General features: G+C 54.8%; 2 protein-coding genes across 4 annotated transcripts; both read right to left on the bottom strand.

Annotated features, from left to right (window-relative positions):
- Positions 1-6,152: 6,152 nt before the first annotated feature.
- On the bottom strand, positions 6,153-8,172 carry SDF2L1 (stromal cell derived factor 2 like 1). Its single transcript, XM_003807744.5, has 3 exons — positions 7,929-8,172; positions 7,394-7,590; positions 6,153-6,558 (listed from the first exon to the last, which is right to left on the bottom strand). Exons 1-3 carry the CDS (start codon positions 8,113-8,115, stop codon positions 6,277-6,279), a joined length of 666 nt encoding a protein of 221 aa, XP_003807792.1. The 5' UTR covers positions 8,116-8,172; the 3' UTR covers positions 6,153-6,276.
- A 219-nt stretch (positions 8,173-8,391) lies between these two features.
- Positions 8,392-19,624, bottom strand: CCDC116 (coiled-coil domain containing 116). 3 transcript variants are annotated; one of them, XM_055105846.2, is made up of 5 exons: positions 17,643-19,624; positions 17,217-17,350; positions 15,899-16,447; positions 15,203-15,784; positions 8,392-14,037 (listed from the first exon to the last, which is right to left on the bottom strand). In XM_055105846.2, exons 1-5 carry the CDS (start codon positions 17,761-17,763, stop codon positions 13,327-13,329), a joined length of 2,097 nt encoding a protein of 698 aa, XP_054961821.1. In that variant the 5' UTR covers positions 17,764-19,624; the 3' UTR covers positions 8,392-13,326. The 3 variants fall into 3 exon arrangements, with proteins under 3 accessions (XP_054961821.1, XP_008958134.1, XP_054961822.2); XM_008959886.5 differs by having other exon boundaries at positions 17,217-19,624; XM_055105847.2 differs by having other exon boundaries at positions 8,392-15,784; positions 17,217-17,372.
- Between the last annotated feature and the right edge of the window lie 12 nt (positions 19,625-19,636).

Raw genomic sequence — 19,636 nt, 5'->3', positions numbered from 1 at the left:
TATAAGTTTCCTGAGGCCTCCAGCCATGCAGAACTGTGAGTCAATTAAATCTCTTGTTGATAAGTTACCCAGTCCCAAGAAGTATCATTTTTTTTTTTTAACTGAGACAGAGTTTCGCTCTCATCACCTAGGCTGGAGTGCAATGGCACGATCTTGGCTCACTGCAACCTCTGCCTCCCAGGTTTCAAGCAATTCTCCTGCCTCAGCCTCCTAAGCAGCTGGGATTACAGGTGCCCACCACTACTCCCAGCTAATTTTTGTTTTTGTTTTGAGACGGAGTTTCTCTCCTGTCACCCAGGCTGGAATGCAATGGTGCGATCTCGGCTCACTGTGACTTCCGCCTCCCAGGTTCAAGTGATTCTCCTGCCTCACTCTCCAGAGTAGCTGGGATTACAGGCGCCCGCCAGCAAGCCCAGCTAATTTTTTGTGTTTTTAGTAGAGACGGGGTTTTACCATGTTGGCCAGGCTGGTCTCAAATGCCTGACCTCAGGTGATCCACCCGCCTTGGCCTCCCAAAGTGGTGGGATTACAGGCGTGAGCCACCGTGCCCGGCCACTCCCAGCGAATTTTTGTATTTTTAGTAGAGACAAGGTTTCACCACGTTGGCCAGGCTGGTCTCGAACTCCTGCCCTCAGGTGATCCGCCTGCCTCTGCCTCCCAAAGGCATGAGCCACCGTGCCCAGCCTCAGGTAGTATCTTTATAGCAGTGTGAGAACTGATGAATACATAGGATGTAGTCTACCCTGTTGGTGCCCCACCCATATCCCCTCGGCACTTACCTCTACAGAAAGGATGCTCATGGCCAGCACCTGAGGCTCAGCCTGGGGGCCTTATTCTGGCTTCAGGAGTCCCTTACCCAGTGTACAAGGCCAGTGCAAAGTGCTACAGAGTGGCTCCCCCCACCCACTCAGCAGACCCAGCCTGTGAGGGAAACTACTTTGGGAGGTAAGTACCTCACTTCCTTGCCCCTTGGGTGGAATAGCTTTTATTTATTTATTTATTTATTTATTTATTTATTGAGACACTCTCACTCTGTCGCCCAGGCTGGAGTGCCTCAGCCACCTAAGTAGCTGGGATTACGGGCATGCATCACCATGCCCAGTTAATTTTTGTATTTTTTTTTAGTAGAGCTGGGGTTTCGCCTTCTTGGCCAGACCGGTCTTGAACTCCTAGCTTCAAGTGATCCGCCCGCCTTGGTCTCCCAATGTGCTGGGCTTGCACATGAGAGCCACTGCAGCCAGCTGGGTGGGATAACTTTGATGCACGGTCTGCACTGGGTCCCAGAGATCCCCAGTGCGATTGAGCTCCAGTTGCCCACAGGGGTAACTTGCTCAATAATGCACCTTTCACTAGCTTCTTTCCCTTCCCCTCTCACAGCCCCATTCCTCTGTGCCAGCATTTTCTGGAATCACCTCCCAACAATATACTTCCATTCAAATCCTCTCAGGTCAGATGAGTAATGGGAGAGATGGATAGACTTGTAGATGATCCTCAAGAAGTTTAACGATGAAGCCAGGTGCAGTGGCTCATGGCTGTAATTCCAGCACTTTCAGAAGCCAAGGTGAGGGCCAGGCACAGTGGCTCACGCCTGCAATCCCAGCACTTTGGGAGGCCGAGGCAGGCACATCACCTGAGGTCAGGAGTTCGAGACCAGCCTGGCCAACATGGCAAAAGCCCGTCTCTACAATACAAAAATTAGCCAGGTGTAGTGGCACTTGCCTGTAATCCCAGCTATTCGGGAGGCTAGGCAGGAGAATTACTTGAACCTGGGAGGCGGAGGTTGCATACAGCCACGGCACTGCCTGGGCGACAGAGTGAGAAAAGGAAACCAAAGTGGGAGGATCACTTGAGCCCAGGAGTTTGAGACCAGCCTGGGCAACATAGCAAAACCCTATCTCTACATAAAATTTAACAATTAGCCAGGTGTGGTATGGCATGCCTGTGGTCCCAGCTACTCAGGAGGCTGAGGTGGGACAACCTCTTAAGCCCAGGAGATAGAGGCTGCAGTGAGCTGTGATTGAGCCACTATACTCCAGCCTGGGTGACAGACCAAGATCCTATCTCCCCAAAAAAATAAAAAAGAAAAAGCCAGGTGCTGTGGCTTACACCTACAATCCCAACACTTTGGGAGGCTGAGATGGGAGAATTGCTTAAGCCCAGGAGTCCAAATTCACAATTGGCTAGAGCTTTTCTCCCACCCCCTCACCCCACCCCGAGGCTTTTTTTTTTTTTGAGATGGGATCTTGCTCTGTTGCCCAGGCTGGAGTGCAGTGGCACGATCTTGGCTCACTGCAAGCTCCACCTCCCGGGTTCACGCCATTCTCCTGCCTCAGCCTCCCGAGTAGCTGGGACTACAGGCGCCGCCACCACATGCAGCTAATTTTTTTGTGTTTTTAGCAGAGACGGGGTTTCACCATGTTAGCCAGGATGGTCTCAATCTCCTGACCTCGTGATTCACCTGCCTCAGCCTCCCAAAGTGCTGCGATTAGAGGTGTAAGCCACCATGCCCGGCCTTTTTTTTTTTTTTTTTGAGATGGAGTCTCACTCTGTCGCCCAGGCTGGAGTGCAGTGGTGCAATCTCGGCTCACTGCAACCTCTGCCTCCCGGGTTCATGCCATTCTCCTGCCTCAGCCTCCCAAGTAGCTGGGACTACAGACGCCCGCCAGCACGCTTGGCTAATTTTTGTATTTTTAGTAGAGATGGGGTTTCACTGTGTTAGCCAGGATGGTCTCGATCTCCTGACCTTGTGATCCGCCGGCCTCGGCCTCCCAAAGTGCTGGGATTACAGGCGTGAGCCACCATGCCTGGCCCCCCCTCTTTTTTTTCTTTTTTAAAGAGACAGTCTTTTGCCCAGCTGGAATGCAGTAGCACCATCATAGCTCACTGCAGTCTTCAACTCTTGGGCTCAAGCAATCCTTCCACTTCAGCTTCCCAAAGCACTGAGATTACAGGCGTGTGCCACCATGTCCAGCTGCTCCATCCTTTAATAAGGTCAACTGAGGCCAGGCGTGTGCCACCATGTCCAGCTGCTCCATCCTTTAATAAGGTCAACTGAGGCCAGGCGTGGTGGTGCAAGCCTGTAATCCCAGCACTTTGGCAGGCTGAGATGAGCAGATCACTTGAGTCCAGGAGTTCGAGACAAGTGTGAGCAACATGGCAAAACCCTGTCTCTAGAAAAAATACAACAATTAGCTGGGTGTGGTGGTGCATGCCTGTAGTCCCAGCTACTCCGGAGGCTGAGGTGGGAAGATCATTTAAACCTGCGAGGTGGAGGTTGCAGTGAACCGAGATTGCACCACTTCACTCCAGCCTGGGCAACAGAGGCATTGACAACAACAAAAAACCACGAAAGGTCAATTGATTTCTCCAGTGCAAGGTGCTCTGTCCACACTATTCCGAGCCTCTTCCAGCCAGTTGCCACCCCTAGCCTCTCCTTGGGCTCTTTTGTTCTGCTTCAGGGAAGCAAACCGTTATACTCAGTAGCTCCCATGGCCGACCCACAGCAGCCCAGCTAAGTTATCAAGTCCAGGAAGCCTGTAATCTCTGCCATAACCGCTAGAGGCCACCAACACACCAGCAAAGCTAACAGTTCTCTTCCTTTATTAGGGCTCTCCTATTTCGTCTGCTCCTGCCTTAAAGGTACGATACTCTGGCCTGCCCAAATTGTGCCTACTCTTCCAGGCAGCCTTCTCAGATCTCTGCAGGTAGCAGTTTTATGTGGCTGCCTTCCCTTGCAATATCTTCTGTAGTTCTGTTATTTCATTGAGACTTTCAAAGGTCGTGTTGGGGGCCTGAGATGCCATGTGCCTATGGTGGGGTGCCATTTGCACCCAGTGAGGGAAACTGCAATGCTACTTTCCAGCAGATGGGCAGAATCCTCACCTGTCCCTTGGTCATATACAGGTGTCAAGACTGCCACAACTGACAGGAGAGTGAGCTCCTCACATCTAGGGATGAGGGAGCTGGAGAGCTTGTGCCCCATCCCAGCTGACAGGGAGTGGGGCTCCCACCCATCCTGCTCTGAGGTCTGGCCTTGGCCCTTAACAGGAAGGTTCATAAAGCTAAGGGGCTGGGGACCTGGGGTCACTTGCCATCAGACCGCCTCAGGGTGGACAGGGGGATGCCCAGGGCAGCACTGGAGTACATGGAAGACCACTGAAAAGGTTAAGATTGCACAGTGGCGGCTGGGCGCGGTGGCTCATGCCTGTAATCCTAGCACTTCGGGAGGCCAAGGCGGGCAGATCACGAGGTCGGCAGATCACGAGGTCAGGAGATCCAGACCATCCTAGCTAACACGGTGAAACCCTGTCTCTACTAAAAATACAAAAAAATTAGCCAGGCGTGGTGGCAGGTACTTGTAGTCCCAGCTACTTGGGAGGCTGAGGCAGGAGAATGGTGTGAACCTGGGAGGCAGAGCTTGCAGTGAGCCGAGATCGCGCCACTGCACTCCAGCCTGGGTGACAGAGCAAGACTCCGTCTCAAAAAAAAAAAAAAAAAGATTGCACAGTGGCACCCACCTGTAATCCCAGCCACTTGAGAGACTGAGGCAGGAGGAGGCTTGAGCCATGCAGTTCGAGTCCAGCCAGGACAAAACAGTAAGACCCTGTCTCAAAATAAAAGTAATACAACTGTAATCCCAGCACTTTATGGGGGCAGAGGTGGAAGGATCATTTGAGCTCAGGAATTTGAGACCCACCAGGGCAGCACAGTGAGACCTTGTCTCTACTAAAACAATTTTAAAAATTACCCAGAGAGGGCAGACACGGTGGCTCATGCCTATAATCCCAGCACTTTGGGAGGGCGAGGTGGGCAGATCACCTGAGGCTGGGAGTTGGAGACCAGCCTGGCCAACATGATGAAACCCCATCTCTACTAAAAATGCAAACATTAGCTGGGCGTGGTGGCACGTGCCTGTAATCCCAGCTACTCAGGAGGCTGAGGCAGGAGAATGGCTTGAACCTGGGAGGCGGAATCTGCAGTGAGCGGAGATTGTGTCACTGCACTCCAGCCTGGAAACAGAGCAAGACGCCATCTCAAAAAAAAAAAAAAATTAGCCAGGCATGGTGGTACATGCCTGTAGTCCCAGCTACTTGGGAGGCTGAGGTGGGAAAATCACTTGAGCCCAGGATGCGGTGAGCTATGATCACTGCCACTGTACACCAGCCTGGATGACAGAGCAAGACCCTGTCTCATCAGAAATAATAATTAGATGGGCATGGTGGTGTGTGCCTGTAGTCCCAGCTACTCAGGAGGCTGAAGTGGAAAGATCACTTGAGCCCAGGAGTTCAAGTTTACAGTGAGCTATGATCATGCCACTGCACTCCAGACTGGGCAACGTAGTGAGACCATCTCTAAAAAAGCAAAACCGGCCTGGCGCGGTGGCTCACGCCTGTAATCCCAGCACTTTGGGAGGCCGAGGCGGGCAGATCATGAGGTCAGGAGATCGAAACCATCCTGGCTAACACAGTGAAACCCCGTCTCTACTAAAAATACAAAACAAATTAGCCGGGCACAGTGGCGGGTGCCTGTAGTCCCAGCTACTTGGGAGGCTGAGGCAGGAGAATGGCGTGAACCCGGGAGGCGGAGCTTGCAGTGAGCCGAGATAGTGCCATTGCACTCCAGCCTGGGTGACAGAGCAAGACTCCGCCTCAAAAAAAAAAAAAAAAAAAAAAAAAGCAAAACCCAGGCCGGGCATGGTGGCTCACACCTTTAATCCCAGCACTTTGGGAGGCTGAGGTAGGCAGATCACCTGAGGTCAGGGGTTCGAGACCAGCCTGGCCAACATGGTGAAACCCCATCTCTACTTAAAAATATATATATAAAAATTAACCGGGTGTGGTAGCAGGTGCCTGTAATCCCAGCTCCTCGGGAGGCTGAGGCAGGAGAATCACTTGTACCCGGGAGACGGAGGTGGCAGTGAGCTGAGATTACGCCATTGCACTCCAGCCTGGGGGACAAGAGCGAGAGTTCGTCTCAAAAAAAAAAAAAAAAAGCAAACCTCCCCCCCGCCCCCCGAAAAAAAAATAATAAAGGGTTTGGACAGATTCAGCAGTCAGGCTGGGCTGGAGACAGGTTTTGCACCGAGGAAGAAATGATCAACTGGGCCTGGGCTGGCACCTCCTGGTCATCCTCAGGCTCACAGTGAAACGCAATCATAGACCAACATTCTTTAATCACAAAGGCACTTGAGGACCCCTACAAACCCAAAGTCTCTGCCAAGAGTGGCCCTGCAGACGCCCCACCTGCCACCCTCCATCCACCCATCCATCCACACACTCAGAGTTCGTCGTGACCTGCAGAGGGCTCCACACTAGGCTTGATGAAGATGCCTTCCATGGCCTTCCACGTATTGTGCGTGTTGGCACTGGGCATGCCGTGGACCTCATGCTGCCCACGGATGGGGCTTCCATACTGCTCACCCGTGACTGACAGGAACACAGAGGTGCCCACATGCTGGAAGCGCACAGCAGCCTCACGCTCCCAGTGCTGTCCAGAGCAGCGCACTGTCCATAGGTCCAGGTCGTCGCCCTCGCCGTCTTCCCCAAAGGCACTCACCTCCTATAGGTGCAGAGGATGAGAAGACAGTGGTCACCACAGAAGGCGGCATTCGCACCTAGTACACCGAGCCTAGGGTTCTTCCCTACCCTTCCTGGAGCCTCAGCTCCCACAGCTGCAAAAGGTGACACCATGACCCGCCCCCACAACCTCTAGCACTCCCTCCCCAGCATGGGCTCTTCAGACACATGCACACACCATTGCATCTGTCTGTGCAGAGACCACTGGTCCCCACGGAGCTAAGGCCTCCTCCTCCACATTTTCCCAGTCCTAACCCCTCTGACCTACCTTCAGCCTAAAATTCAGCCCCTCAGGCTAACAGTCAAGCTGTCTATCTATCTCAAACATTTTCTTCCACCAGCTCCCCAAGGGCACCCACTGTTCCATTCCAATCCCCTGAATTCCAATGACCTCCATGCATTGGCACAATCTCTTCTGCTGGCCTGGGAAGTCTCTCTTTCCCCTTTGTGGCTTGGAGGACTCCTAATCATCCTTTCAGATCTAGCCTGAGTTCCCCCTCCCCAGTGGAGTTTCCTATTCCCCACCCTCAAGGCTGTGTGGATTCCCCTCCTGGGTCCCACTTGCCACCAGAGGAAGAGCTATCCAGGCGTATCTCTCCGGATCTCTCTCCCGTCTTTCTCCCTGCCGGGCCGGGAGCACCTGGGGGCAGGATCCTGGCGGAGTTACTCTGTGTCCCCCGAGGGGGCGCTCAGTAACCATCTCTGAAGTGAAATTTCCATTTCACGAAGAAGCTGAGGCTCGGATTGGAACCCAGGGCTCTGTCTCTGGCCCCTCACACAGGCCAGGAGTCTCTCTGGGGGCTCCGGGAGGGGCTCACCTGGTTGTTGGACAGCGGCGACGGGAAGTGGTGCGTGTGCAGGTTCTTGCCCGTAAGCACATGCGTGAGCCGCACCGCCTGCCCGCAGCGCACCGGGGACCCGCGCGGGCACCCGCCCTCCGAGCCGCCGCGGATCCGCCAGTAGCTATTGGCGTCGTCCGACGCCTCTACGCCGGTCACCGATTGCTGGCCGCTGCCTGAGGAGTGACACCCCACACACCCAGGGTCTCCGTCAATCGCGGAACCCCGGACCCTCGCCCTGGGACCAGAACATGTCCCAGGGGACCCCAAGGGCTCACCCCCAGCCCCCGCCTGACACCCCCTCAGTCTTTGGGCCCGCAGTTCCCCGACGACCGTCCCCACCCTCAATATCCTCGACACCCTCAAAGCCTTGGCCCCTCGACCCCCCAACGACTCTAGAGCCCCCGCCGCCAGGCTTCCAGACGGCCCACAGACCCCCATGACCACCCTGTCTCCACACTCCCAACCCCGAGCCCCGGTTCCCCGCGCTCTCCCAGTCGCTGGCCCCACGCACCGGATCCGTATTTGATGTCGTGCGAGTGCAGCCGCACGCGGTGGTGCGTATTGAGCAGCTTCAGCACCGACCCGCAGGTCACGAGCTCCGCACCGGTCTTGGCGGCACCACCGCCCGGCACTAACAGCGCCAGCAGCAGCCCCAACAGCACCGGCCGGGCAGCCCCGCCGCGGCCCGCGCTCCACATCGCCCCGGCCCGGCTCCAGCCCCTCGGGCCCTGGGGCCGCTTCCGTCCCCGCCGCGGCCCAATCCGGTTCTGACAGCGCCCGCTCGCGGCAGCCAATAGTCGGCCCGCGCGGCACTCCGCTTGCACTGCCACTGGGTCAGCGCGGGGAGGGCCCGCCCCCGGTTCTCGAGAGCCGTAGCTGGGCGGGGACTGGAGACACGAAGAGGGTTTTGATTGGTCCACGCTTCCGAGGACTTACCAATGAGTACCCAGGGAAGGGCGGCTGAGTCTCCGAGCCGCGGAGAGTGAGCGTGAGCAGTTGGTGAAGACGCGGCTCCTCGCAGCCGGTGAGTCCCTGGACACAGGCTCAGGATCCTAGGACCCTGCAGGCACGTTTTCACGACGCCCCTTGATCCTGGACTCCTGGGCACTCAGTAATGAGTCTCTCCCCTCAGAACCTGGGCCCGCAGCTGCAGGGTCTTGAAGGTTGTTGGATCGCTAGATTTTGTGGTCACAAAGTCGACAGATCCCGGGGTCACTGAATCGGGATCAGTCCTTCAGTCCCTAGACCCCGGGATTAATGAAACCTCCAGTCATTCGGCCCTAGGCCCTCTCTGATACTGGGTCACCACTGTCCCTAGACCCTCTCTGATACTGGGTCACCACTGTCCCTAGACCCTGGGGTTTCTGAATTCCCCTGGCCACTTATACATTTGACTCCTTTCGTGGCTAAATCTCGTGGTCAATGGGTCATCGGGCAGGAGAGGGCAGCAGGGAGCTGTGGCGTTGAGAATAATGGCAGCTTCTCACCAGAAAGTCCCAAAGCTGTCTTAGGAAACCAGAGTCAAAGGAGACCAAGGGGCTGTGGGAACCATGCCTGGGCGACTGTGTCCCAGGTCTCCTGGCCATGAGTAGGTCTCCTTCTTGCCGCCTTCTCAGAGTGTTGTCAGCTCAACCTTCAAGGGAGGAAAACTTACACCTCTGTTTATTTATTCATTCATGGGACATTGTTACAGCAGCTTCACTCCAGATCCTGTGGGGTCACAGAGCAAATAGCTCTGGGCTCAAGAGTCTGACTAGGGTGTAGTTGAAGCACAGGCAAAGCAGAGAGAAAAGTTCATATTTAATTAAATCATCCAGAATTTTGCGTTCAGAAAATCCAGAGTAAAGCCATTTTCATTACAGCAACATGTTATTTTGGGGGTTTCGTGTTTAATACTGTTTTGATTTTGAGTTACATGTAGTATAAGACACCTTGATCTTTTCAGCATTTAGGTGTCCAAACGGTTAAAAGTCAGTCTGCCCTGGATTTGGTAGTCCCTGCACTTGAGGGGTCTCCACTCTAGGGTGGAAGAGCTGAAGTACTATCTGAGAGGCGATGGATATATACTCTTGGACATGTCAGCCATCATCTCAAAATCAGCACATCCAAAGCAGAATTCCTGGTCTCCGCCCTCAAACTACCCCTCCCCCAGGATTATGAGTCTCAGTAAATGGCACCTCCATTCTGCAGATGCTCAGGCCCAAAACTTGGGATTCTTCTTTCATTCGTCTCTTTACCTTGCTCCTCACATCTCATTCAACAATTTTTTTTTCTTTAATACGGAGTTTCGCTCTTGTTACCCAGGCTGGAGTGTAATGGCGCGATCTCGGCTCACTGCAACCTCCACCTCCTGGGTTCAAGTGATTCTCCTGCCTCAGCCTCCTGAGTATCTGGGATTACAGGCATGCATCATCACGCCGGGCTACTTTTTTTATATATATTTAGTAGAGACAGGGTTTCACCATGTTGACCAGGCTGGTCTCAAACTTCTGACCTCAGGTGATCCACCTGCCTCAGCCTCCCAAAGTGCTGGGATTACAGGCATGAGCCACCACTGCACCCAGCCTTTTTTTTTTTTTTTTTTCAAACTTTTGAGTCTCCCATGTGCATCATTCAAGAAGTCTTTTTTTTTTTTTTTTTTTTTTTGAGACGGAGTCTTACTCTGTCGCCCAGGCTGGAGTGCAGTGGCGCGATCTCGGCTCACTGCTGCAACCTCTGCCTCCCGGGTTTAGGCAATTCTCCTGCCTCAGCCCCCTGAGTAGCTGGGATTACAGGCATGTACCACCACACCCAGCTAATTTTTGTATTTTTAGTAGAGACGGGTTTTCACCATGTTGGCCTGGCTAATTTGTGTACTTTTAGTTGAGACGGGGTTTCACCATGTTGGCCTGGCTGGTCTTGAACTCCTGACCTCAGGTGATCCACCCGCCTTGGCCTTCCAAAGTGTTAAGATTACAGGTATAGGCCGGGCCCGGTGGCCCACACCTGTAATCCCAGCACTTTGGGGGGCAAAGGCAGGCGGATCACCTGAGGTCAGGAATTCCAGACCAGACATGGTGAAACCCCGTCTCTACTAAAAATGCAAAAATTAGCCAGGCATGGTCTCATGTGCCTGTAATCCCAGCTGCTCGGAGGGCGGAGGTGGGAGAATCACTTGAACCCAGGAGGCAGAGGTTGCAGTGAGCCAAGATCGCGCCACTGTCCTCCATCCTGGGCAATAAAGTAAGACTTCGTCTCAAAAGAAAAGTGGTAAAAGCATAGATCAAAAGATCATGCCAGTTCCCTGCTAGAACCTGCCAGCCATTTCCCAGTTTCATTTAGGACCGTAGGAGGCTGAGGACACAGCAGGCAATCTTCCTGACAAGCAACATAGGATTCTAAGTAGGCTGAGATACCAGACCCAGAGTTGGGGAAGCCAACGTAGCACTCCCTTGACTCTCAGGGGCAGCCTCGTCGCCTCTCTTTGCTGTTCCCTTCTCCGGCCTCCTGCTGCAGACCACCTTCCCCTGCTCACCCTATGGGCAGCTCCTCAGGGCTGATTATGGCATCTCCAGTGCCCTCCACCTACCAACTATAATTTGTCTTAAGGTTCAGGTTCTCAAGAGAGAATCTGATTGGCTCAACAAGGGCTGCTCAAGGTACAATCAGCTGTGGAGAGGAGGAAGGGTGGTAGCTAGTCTCCAAATATGACCACTAACAATTCCTCTCATCCCCATAAGCCAAAGAAAAGACATGGAGTCCATTTCGCCTTTCCTTGAATCTGAGTAGGTAGTGCAACTTGTTTTTTTTGTTTTGTTTTGTTTTTTTGAGACGGAGTCTCGCTCTGTCGCCCAGGCTGGAGTACAGTGGCGCGATTTCGGCGCACTGCAAGCTCCGCCTCCCGGGTTCACGCCATTCTCCTGCCTCAGCCTCCCGAGTAGCTGGGCCTACAGGCGCCCGCCACCGAGCCCGGCTAATTTTTTGTATTTTTAGTAGAGACGGGGTTTCACCGTGGTCTCGATCTCCTGACCTCGTGATCCGCCCGCCTCGGCCTCCCAAAGTGCTGGGATTACAGGCTTGAGCCACCGCGCCCCGCTACGCAACTTGTTTTGACCAATCGAATGCCGAAGAAGTGCTGTTTGGGGACTTCTGAGCACCGGCCATAAGAACGCTGGCAGGTCTGGCTTTATCCTTCTAGGAAGCTAGACAATGCACCTTACTGTAATGAAGTGCCAGATTACTACGTGGTAAGAGGCCACATAGAGAGGGACCCTGGAATGCTCCAGCCTCAGTTCAATGAGCAGCTGAAAGCAGTCACATGAGCAACTCCAATGTACACCACTACTCCACTGAGCCGGTCAAACTCCAGTGTTGGGCGGGGCACAGTGGCTCATGCCGTTAATCCCAGTGCTTTGGCAGGCCGAGGTGGGCGGATCGCTTGAGCCCAGGAGTTCGAGACCAGCCTGGCCAATACAGTGAAACCCTGTCTCTATCAAAAATACAAAATTGGCAGGGCGCAGTGGCTCACGCCTGTAATCCCAGCACTTTGGGAGGCCGAGGCAGATGGATCACGAGGTCAGGAGATCGAGACCACCCTGGCTAACACGGTGAAACCCCGTCTCTACTAAAAATACAAAAAAATTAGCCGGGCATGGTGGTGGGTGCCTGTAGTCCCAGCTACTCAGGAGGCTGAGGCAGGAGAATGGCATGAACCCAGGAGGCGGAGCTTGCAGTGAGCAGAGATCACGCCACTGCACTCCACCCTGGGCGACAGAGCAAGACTCCGTCTCCAAAAAAACAACAAAAAAAATTTAGCCCGACATGGTGGCGCACGCCTGTAGTCCCAGCTACTCAAGAGGCTGAGGCAAGAGAATCCCTTGAACCCGGGAGGTAGAGGTTGTGGTGAGCCGGGATGGCACCAAGGCACTCCAGCCTGGGCAACAGAGCAAGAATCCATCTCAAAAAATAAAAATAAAAGCCAGGTGTGGTAGTTCATGCGTGTAATCCCAGCACTTTGGGAGGCTGAAGCGGGCAGATCAACTGAGGTCAGGAGTTTGAGACCAGCCTGTCCAACATAGTGAAACGCCATCTCTACTAAAAATACAAAAAAAATTAGTGGCCAGGCGTGGTGGTTCATGCCTGTAATCCCTGCACTTTGGGATGCAGAGGTTGGCGGATTACTTGAGGTCAGGAATTCGAGACCACTCTGGCCAACATGGTGAAACCCTGTCTCTACTAAAAATACAAAAATTAACTGGGCATGTTGGTGGGTGCCTGTAGTCCCAGCAACTCAGGAGGCTGGGGAGGCAGAATTGTCTGAAGCCAGGAAGTGGAGGTTGCAGTGAGCTGAGATCATGCCACTGCACTTCAGCCTGGGAGATAGAGCAAGACTTTTTTTTTTCTTTTTTTTTTAGACACAGTCTCACTCTGTCACCCAGGCTGGAGTGCAGTGATGCAATCTTGGCTCACTGCGACCTCTGCTTCCCCGGGTTAAAGCCATTCTCCTGCCTCAACCTCCCAAGTAGCTGGGATTACAGGCACCTGCCACCACACCTGGCTAATTTTTGTATTTAGTAGAGACAGGGTTTCACCATGTTGGCTAGGCTGGTCTCCAACTCTTGGCCTCAAGTGATCTGCCCACATCAGCCTTTCAAAGTGTTGGGATTACAGGCATGAGCCCGGCCAAGACTTCATCTTAAATATAAATAAACAAATAAGTAAATAAATAAAATGGCGGCTGAAATCTCAGGACAGCAAACCTGTGTCCCAGCAACACAGGCTTTATTTCTATTTCTTTCACTGGCTCCCTTGAGAGTCTCAACAGAGCTCCTCGTGGGCATTCAGCCTGTGGTGACTCCTGCTCTTGGCAGGGGCTGGTGTGATGTGCAGCAACTCTGACAGAGCAGGGAATCGAGTGGCTAGTGGGGACTTCATGGTGGGTCACCGTGGCCCACGTCCACGGAGTGGCTGACCGAGGCCTCCTCTCCAGGCTCTGGGAGGCTCTGAACTCCATCTTCATCCTTGTCCTCATCCTGGTCTTCATCCTTGAACTCATCCTCATCTTCATCTTCAATCTCGGCTTTATCACGGCCCTCATTGTCCATGTCCTTGGACTTGGGGGGACTGGAACCCATGCCGGTGCAGGCAGACATGTAGAGCTTGGGCTCCAAAGGGCTGAGCTGCCGGCTGGCTGGCAAGTTGGTGTAGAGGGAGCGGCAGGGCTCTGTGGCCTGGTCCTGGGCAGTGTGGGTGGCTGGTTCCTGCTGCACAGAGGGTGTCTCTGTGCTGCGGTGGGAGGTGATGAGCCGGGAGGCCTGCCGGGCCCTTTTGGCCTCCTCCAGTTTACGCAGCAGGCAGCTCCGGTGGGTCTCTGAGGACAGGTGGATGCGGGAGCCTTTTACCTTCTTTAAGCCCAGAGAAAGGTCCCTGAGCACGTGGGTGATGGGGAAGGAGAAGAAGCCCAGCTGCTTATTGAGGTCCTTTTCGAACTCGTACTTGCGGATGACCAAGAAGGCTGCCTGCTGGGTCAGGAAGTCGGCGAGCTCCTCATAAAGGCAGTTGGAGAAGTGAGACATGCTGGACTTTGACGAGATGGAGGGCAGCGGCTTCTTCTTCGTGAACCTGCTGCTGCTGCGGGGGCTCTGCATAGCAGCCGGGGAGGGAAAGGGACACATGTCACACCTGCCAGCCCCATCCCTCTGTGACACCCCTTCCAGCCACTGTGCCCTCCTCAGAGCCCTGCCAGCCCTGCCCATCACAAACATGAATGGGTACACTTAGTGTGACAAACACATTTGCCACACGAAGGGTACAGCCTTACCACACCTGCTATGCTGTTGCACTCAACTGCCCACTCTCATGCTCACCTCACCATCACACCTCCTACAACTGTTGGGCCTGGGGCAAGGGCAGGGACCTGTCACAGGGTAAGGCTAATCTGAGCCTTGACAACTGGGTTTGGGCAGGCTCCTGCCCAGGCCTGTGCCCAGAGACAGCTGCAGGGGCCTTGATGGCTGAGGAAAGGGTCGAGGGACCATGCTGGAGACCCACCAGTGTGAGGCCACCTACGTCTTGTACACATCCTCCCTGGGCAACTTCCCCTCGGCAAAGTCCAGGGACTGGAGAGTCCTGCTCGAGGCAGCTGGATTCAAGGGAGCTAGACCTAGGAGGCAAGGCCCCGGCCGGGCTTGGGCTGCTGTCCACAAGGGACGGGACCTTCCACCCCCATGTAGGAGCGTCTCTAGATTCACATACAAACGTTAGAAAAAATACCCAGCATAAAAAATAGCCTTTATTTATCTGTGACAACACCTGGTAATAGCTAGGCCAGGATTCATGGGCCCCCATCAGCTTGACCCCTGCCCAGGAGGTTTCCACAGTGCAGGGCAAGAGACCTTGACCTTGAGCACCTGTTAGTGACATTGGCTGCTAGGAGTGGTGGGTCAAGGAGCCCTTCTCCTGCAAACTCATGCCCGGTCTTACTTTCGAGGAGGTCACCTCTGGACACAGTGAGGCGGGAGATGAAGAGGCAACTGGGGAGAGCTCAGGGAGAAGGTAGCAGGAAGAGCGGGGGTAGGGGGAGGCAAGTGGAGGTGTGACAGGGCCCCTGAGGTGGCCCTGGCTGCAGGCCACCTCCACCACAATCCCGGGCGCGGGCAGGGTGAGGTGCAGGCCCTGCCAGGGCTGGGCCCTCTGGCTGGAGCTCAGGGAAACAGGTGGGTTTTGTAATTTGGGATCTGAGTCAGGTGCCTCCTCCCTGGAGTGGAGTGAGGGGCTGGGGACATTGGGCTTCTCCGTGGGTTTCACCTTGAGTTTGAATCTGGTGGCCACCTGGGCACTAGACATGGAGGGGGAGCCTCCTCCGTCCTTGCGTTTTCTCTGAAGCATCCTGGGGCTGGAGACTGTGGGGCGGGGGGAAGCATGGGGCTGCCCGCCATTGGTGGGTTTAGCTGGCTCAGAGCCCAGAGGCGGCAGATCTGAGGTGGGCTCCAAGCTGGTGGGGAACAGAGGACGGCCGTCGCGGCAGTGGGCGCCACGGAGCTTATCCACAGCCTGGCTGACCACGCTTTGCAGGGCGGGGAAGAGGCGGTGGTCAGCCAGGAAGTTCAGCGTGCGATGGGGCTCACGGAGCGGACAGTAGCCAGGCAGGTCGAGGGACTCCAGCTGGCTCAGTAATGACTTGATCTCCTTATTGAACTCTCGCTTGCGGAAGATTGGCTCCTGTTCTCCAGGCCTCGGCTCTGATGCTTCAGGCACGCCAGAGCTTGAGCCCAGCAGCCCTGAGAACCAGGACAAGGGCTGCTCCTGGGTCCACTGAAAGCTGGTCTGGCTACCCAGCGAATCCCACAGCAGGGAGTCCCTCTGGGAGCAGGACTGACTGAGGCCTTTCTGCAGAAAGAGGGTGACTCTGTGAAGTGTTCAGGAGCAGCTAAGCCAGGGCTGACCCTAGCCCTGGGCTCTCCATGGGATTCCACCCCACCCAGCCATGGCCCTGGCTCTCACCCCTTTCCTCTCCAGCTGTAGCAGCCGCTTGAGGTTCTTCTCCAGCAGGAGTTTGTCCCTCACAGGTGGCAATGAGCCTTGGGCACCTAGGTCACTGTCCCGGCTGTGGGAGCCCAGACAGCCGGCCATGAGGCTGCTATGGCAGTTGGACATGGAGCTAGAGCTGGATGGGTAGTTGTTGGGGTGTCCAGTGCAGAGGGTCGGCCGTACACGGTGCCGGTGTACGGTGCTGAGGCTGGGCCGGGCATGTGCCCGCCGTCCACCACTTGGCACCTCCACTGGGTCCTGCACCTCCACAAGCGGCACCCCAGCCTCCGTCTTCATGGCAGCCATGCGCTCAGTCGCCTTCTCCACCACTGTCTCCAGGCTGTCCAGGACCTGGCTCTCAGTTAGGAAATCCAGAAAGTGGCCAAAGGGCTGAGGGTGCCTCTTGTTTCGGCGTTGGCCCTGGAGTGCTGAGCTGCCACATGTGGATGGTGGGTGTGGCACACGGCCCGGCTTGCAGGCTGGCTGCATTTCTGGGACCAGTGGCTTCTTGGGCAGCTGCACCTGAGCAGACAGGTATGTCACAGGGAGCAGGGGTGCCCTACAGGTGAAGGGTTCCCTGGGGTAACACTAGGACCTGGGTGGGAGTGAGTAGTGGAAGGAGCTGCATTTTGGAGTCTGGAAGCCCTGGGTTTGGACCCTGGCTCTGCCACCTACAGCCTGATGCCAGTGTGCAAGATGGCCCCTCTTGAGGTCCAATGTCCTCATCTGCAAAGTGGAGGTCTATTCAGGGTCGCACCGAGGCTTTCCTAACACCTACATTTCACACACACAAGTCCTGGCTAAGGAGTCTGCAAGCCTGCTTCTGCCCTGACACGTGGCAGGATGAGCAATCATGAACCTCTCGGAGTCTCCCTCCAGCTCCTCATCTGTCCATGCAGCAGGCCATCCCTGTATCCATGGCAGGGCTGCAAACAACATCTGAGGTCTTGAGTGCAGACAACACCTGAGGTCTTGGGCCCTGTGCTACCCAGGCCTGTTTCTCCAACTTGAGCTACAGGCACCTAGTCAACTCCATGCTCCCACTCTAGGGTCCCAGTCCACCCAAGCACCTTCTGGGTCGCTGGAAGTCAGGAGGAAACAAGGAATGAAATTGAGTGTGACAGGGGCAAGCAGTGGGGGGTCATAGGAGAAGTCAAGGCAATAAGGACTTCACTAAGAGGCCCAGAGAAGTCAATAGACAATGAGAAATGGGGGTTGTGGTCTTGGGTGCCAGGGTTGGTGGGGAACATGTTGTGGCCTCAAGGGTCAGGGCCCTGCTGGGCACACTTACCTGTGCACTGCACATGGAGTAACTGGCCTCGTCATCGGCCAGGTAACCCGAGTGGTGGCGGCACCTGGCCATGTGGTCACCTGGCAGGTGACCGGGCCTGCTGCCCACCTCTCTCTTCAGCTGCGCATTCCTCTCTGCGTGGGGTTGGGAGACAACCTGAGGGTCTCCAATAGGTCCACGCATCTGTGGCCCTGGAGTCTGCGGGTCCCTCGCTCCCCGCACCCCGCCTCCTTCATGCATCCAGCCCTTCCTCTGCTCCATGGCCCCCATGCGTCTGCAGGCAGGCAGTTTCCAGAGTCATCGGGGTGGAATCGCTGAGGACAATCCTGTCTCCGATCATCTTTGGATCTGCGTGTGCTCGACCCGCCCTCCTCCCAAACCCTGGGCAACCTGGCTTTCACCCCAGCCCAGAATCAACAGACTCACCAGAAACACCGCCTTGCTCCGCACAGGCCAGTACAGTCTGCGCCCTCACTGGAGCAGCTTGCACAGCGCGAGGAAGTCGGCTGGCGGCCTCCACTTGCTTATTTGCATACCACATCCTCATTGGTTCTTACCGAGGAGCTCGTCCACTTCTCTCTCTGACACAATGGTTGGGGGCGGGGCCCACATTGGCCCCACCTCCAATTCTCTGGGCTCTGCCCTCCCACACTCGCCTGGGAGCCGCAGGCTGAGGATGCTGGTACCCACGCTCCCCGCTGCCGGGAGGACCCCCCACCCACCACCGAAGCTGGGGCTAGGCTCTTTGATCCGCTCCTGCCCCGAGGGGAGCCTAAAAGCCAAAGCCACGTCTTCCACCGGTGGCACAAGCACCTTCCTCGTGTCCTCCTTGGTCGCTGCGCAGCCCTGGGCCTCCTGCTCCTGTTCGTTTCCAGGGGCCTCTGCCCCTCCCGCGGTGTGCACAGCCCCAGGTTCTGCCTTGAGACCTCTCCCCTCTACAGTGGAAAGAGTGCCGGCTCTAAGTCACAGACCTAGCTTCAGTTCCTGGCTCTGCTCTTTCCTGCCAATGTGACTCAACCTCTCTTAGCATTAGTCCCACACTGTAAATGGGCTTGAGTGTTCTTCCAATATGGGAGTATGGGATTCAATAAAATCTCCCTACAACACACCGAGTACCCCAGTGGAGCCTTGTGTATTCTTTAATTAATTAATTTATTTATTTGGAGACGGAGTCTCGCTCAGTCGCCCAGGCTGAAGTGCAGTGGCGCAATCTCGGCTCACTGCAAGCTCCGCCTCCCGTGTTCACGCCATTCTCCTGCCTCAGCCTCCCGAGTAGCTGGGATTACAGGGGCCCGCCACCACGCCCGGCTAATTTTTTTGTAGTTTTAGTAGAGATCGGGTTTCACCGTGTTAGCTAGGATGGTCTCGATTCCCTGATCTTGTGATCCGCCTGCCTTGGCCTCCCAAAGTGCTGGGATTACAGGCCTGAGCCACCGCGCCCAGCGGAGCCTTGTATATTCTTACCTCCTCTCCCTCCCTCCTTTTCCCCTTTGCTCAGTAATACCCCACCATGGTGTCACTTCTTCCAAAAAGCTTTTACTGTGAATTCTGCCACGCCCTACGCAATTCACAGTAAACCCCATTCCAGACTCTACCATACCATGTTACTACTTATTTTTCTATCAGATGGTGCTTCTTTGGGGTCAGAACAGAGGCAAGTCACCCTTAATCTCTAATACTTTCAGTGTCTGGCACCAAGTAGGTGCTCAATAAATGTCAGTCTCCTCCTTCCCACCTGCAGACCCTCGGGACCTCTGACCTTTCCAAGATCAGCTTCCAGTGGAGAACTGTGGTTGGTTGAGGTCTGACAATTCACCAGTCACTATAAACACATCAGTCCTTATGCCAAGAGCATGGCTGAAGGACTCTATGAGGCTTTCAATCCTCACATGCCTCACGAAATATTGTTCCTCTCAAGCTCTGCTCTGTCCTCTCAGCTCTGGCTACCCACTAGGTCAGGGACAGAGAGGACATAGCAGGCCTGGGTGCTGGCCCCGAGGTGTGAGGTTCAGTCTTAGCTCCACTACTCCTGGCAGGACCACACTTTCGCTCTCTGAACCCCAGTTTCCTCATCTGTGAAACAGGAATGACATTACCAATTTCATAGCCCGGACACAAATACCACACTTTCCATGGGAAAAATCAAGACTGCCACATTGCAGTGGAAACTGTGGCTGCCAACCGTAATGACTATTTATACAGTCATGGGTAAGGAAAGCTTTTCTGGACCAAAGAGAAAACAGTGAAGTTATGAATGTAAAAGCTGTAGCCTGGCAGAGAGCTCAAGATGGAAACTGGAGATAATGTTTTCTCAAATGAAGCCTTAGTGTATATGCTTTCTTTCATTTTCTTAGTGTCTAGAGCTCAAGAAAAAAAAAAATCAACAAATCAAGAAAATGCCTGCTCTTAGAAAAATCTGC

Source organism: Pan paniscus, chromosome 23 (genome assembly GCF_029289425.2).
Source record: "Pan paniscus chromosome 23, NHGRI_mPanPan1-v2.0_pri, whole genome shotgun sequence".
NCBI classification, from domain to species: domain Eukaryota; kingdom Metazoa; phylum Chordata; class Mammalia; order Primates; family Hominidae; genus Pan; species Pan paniscus.
The sequence above is the reverse complement of the archived record's forward strand: the minus strand, read 5'-3'. Positions and strand labels throughout refer to the sequence as shown.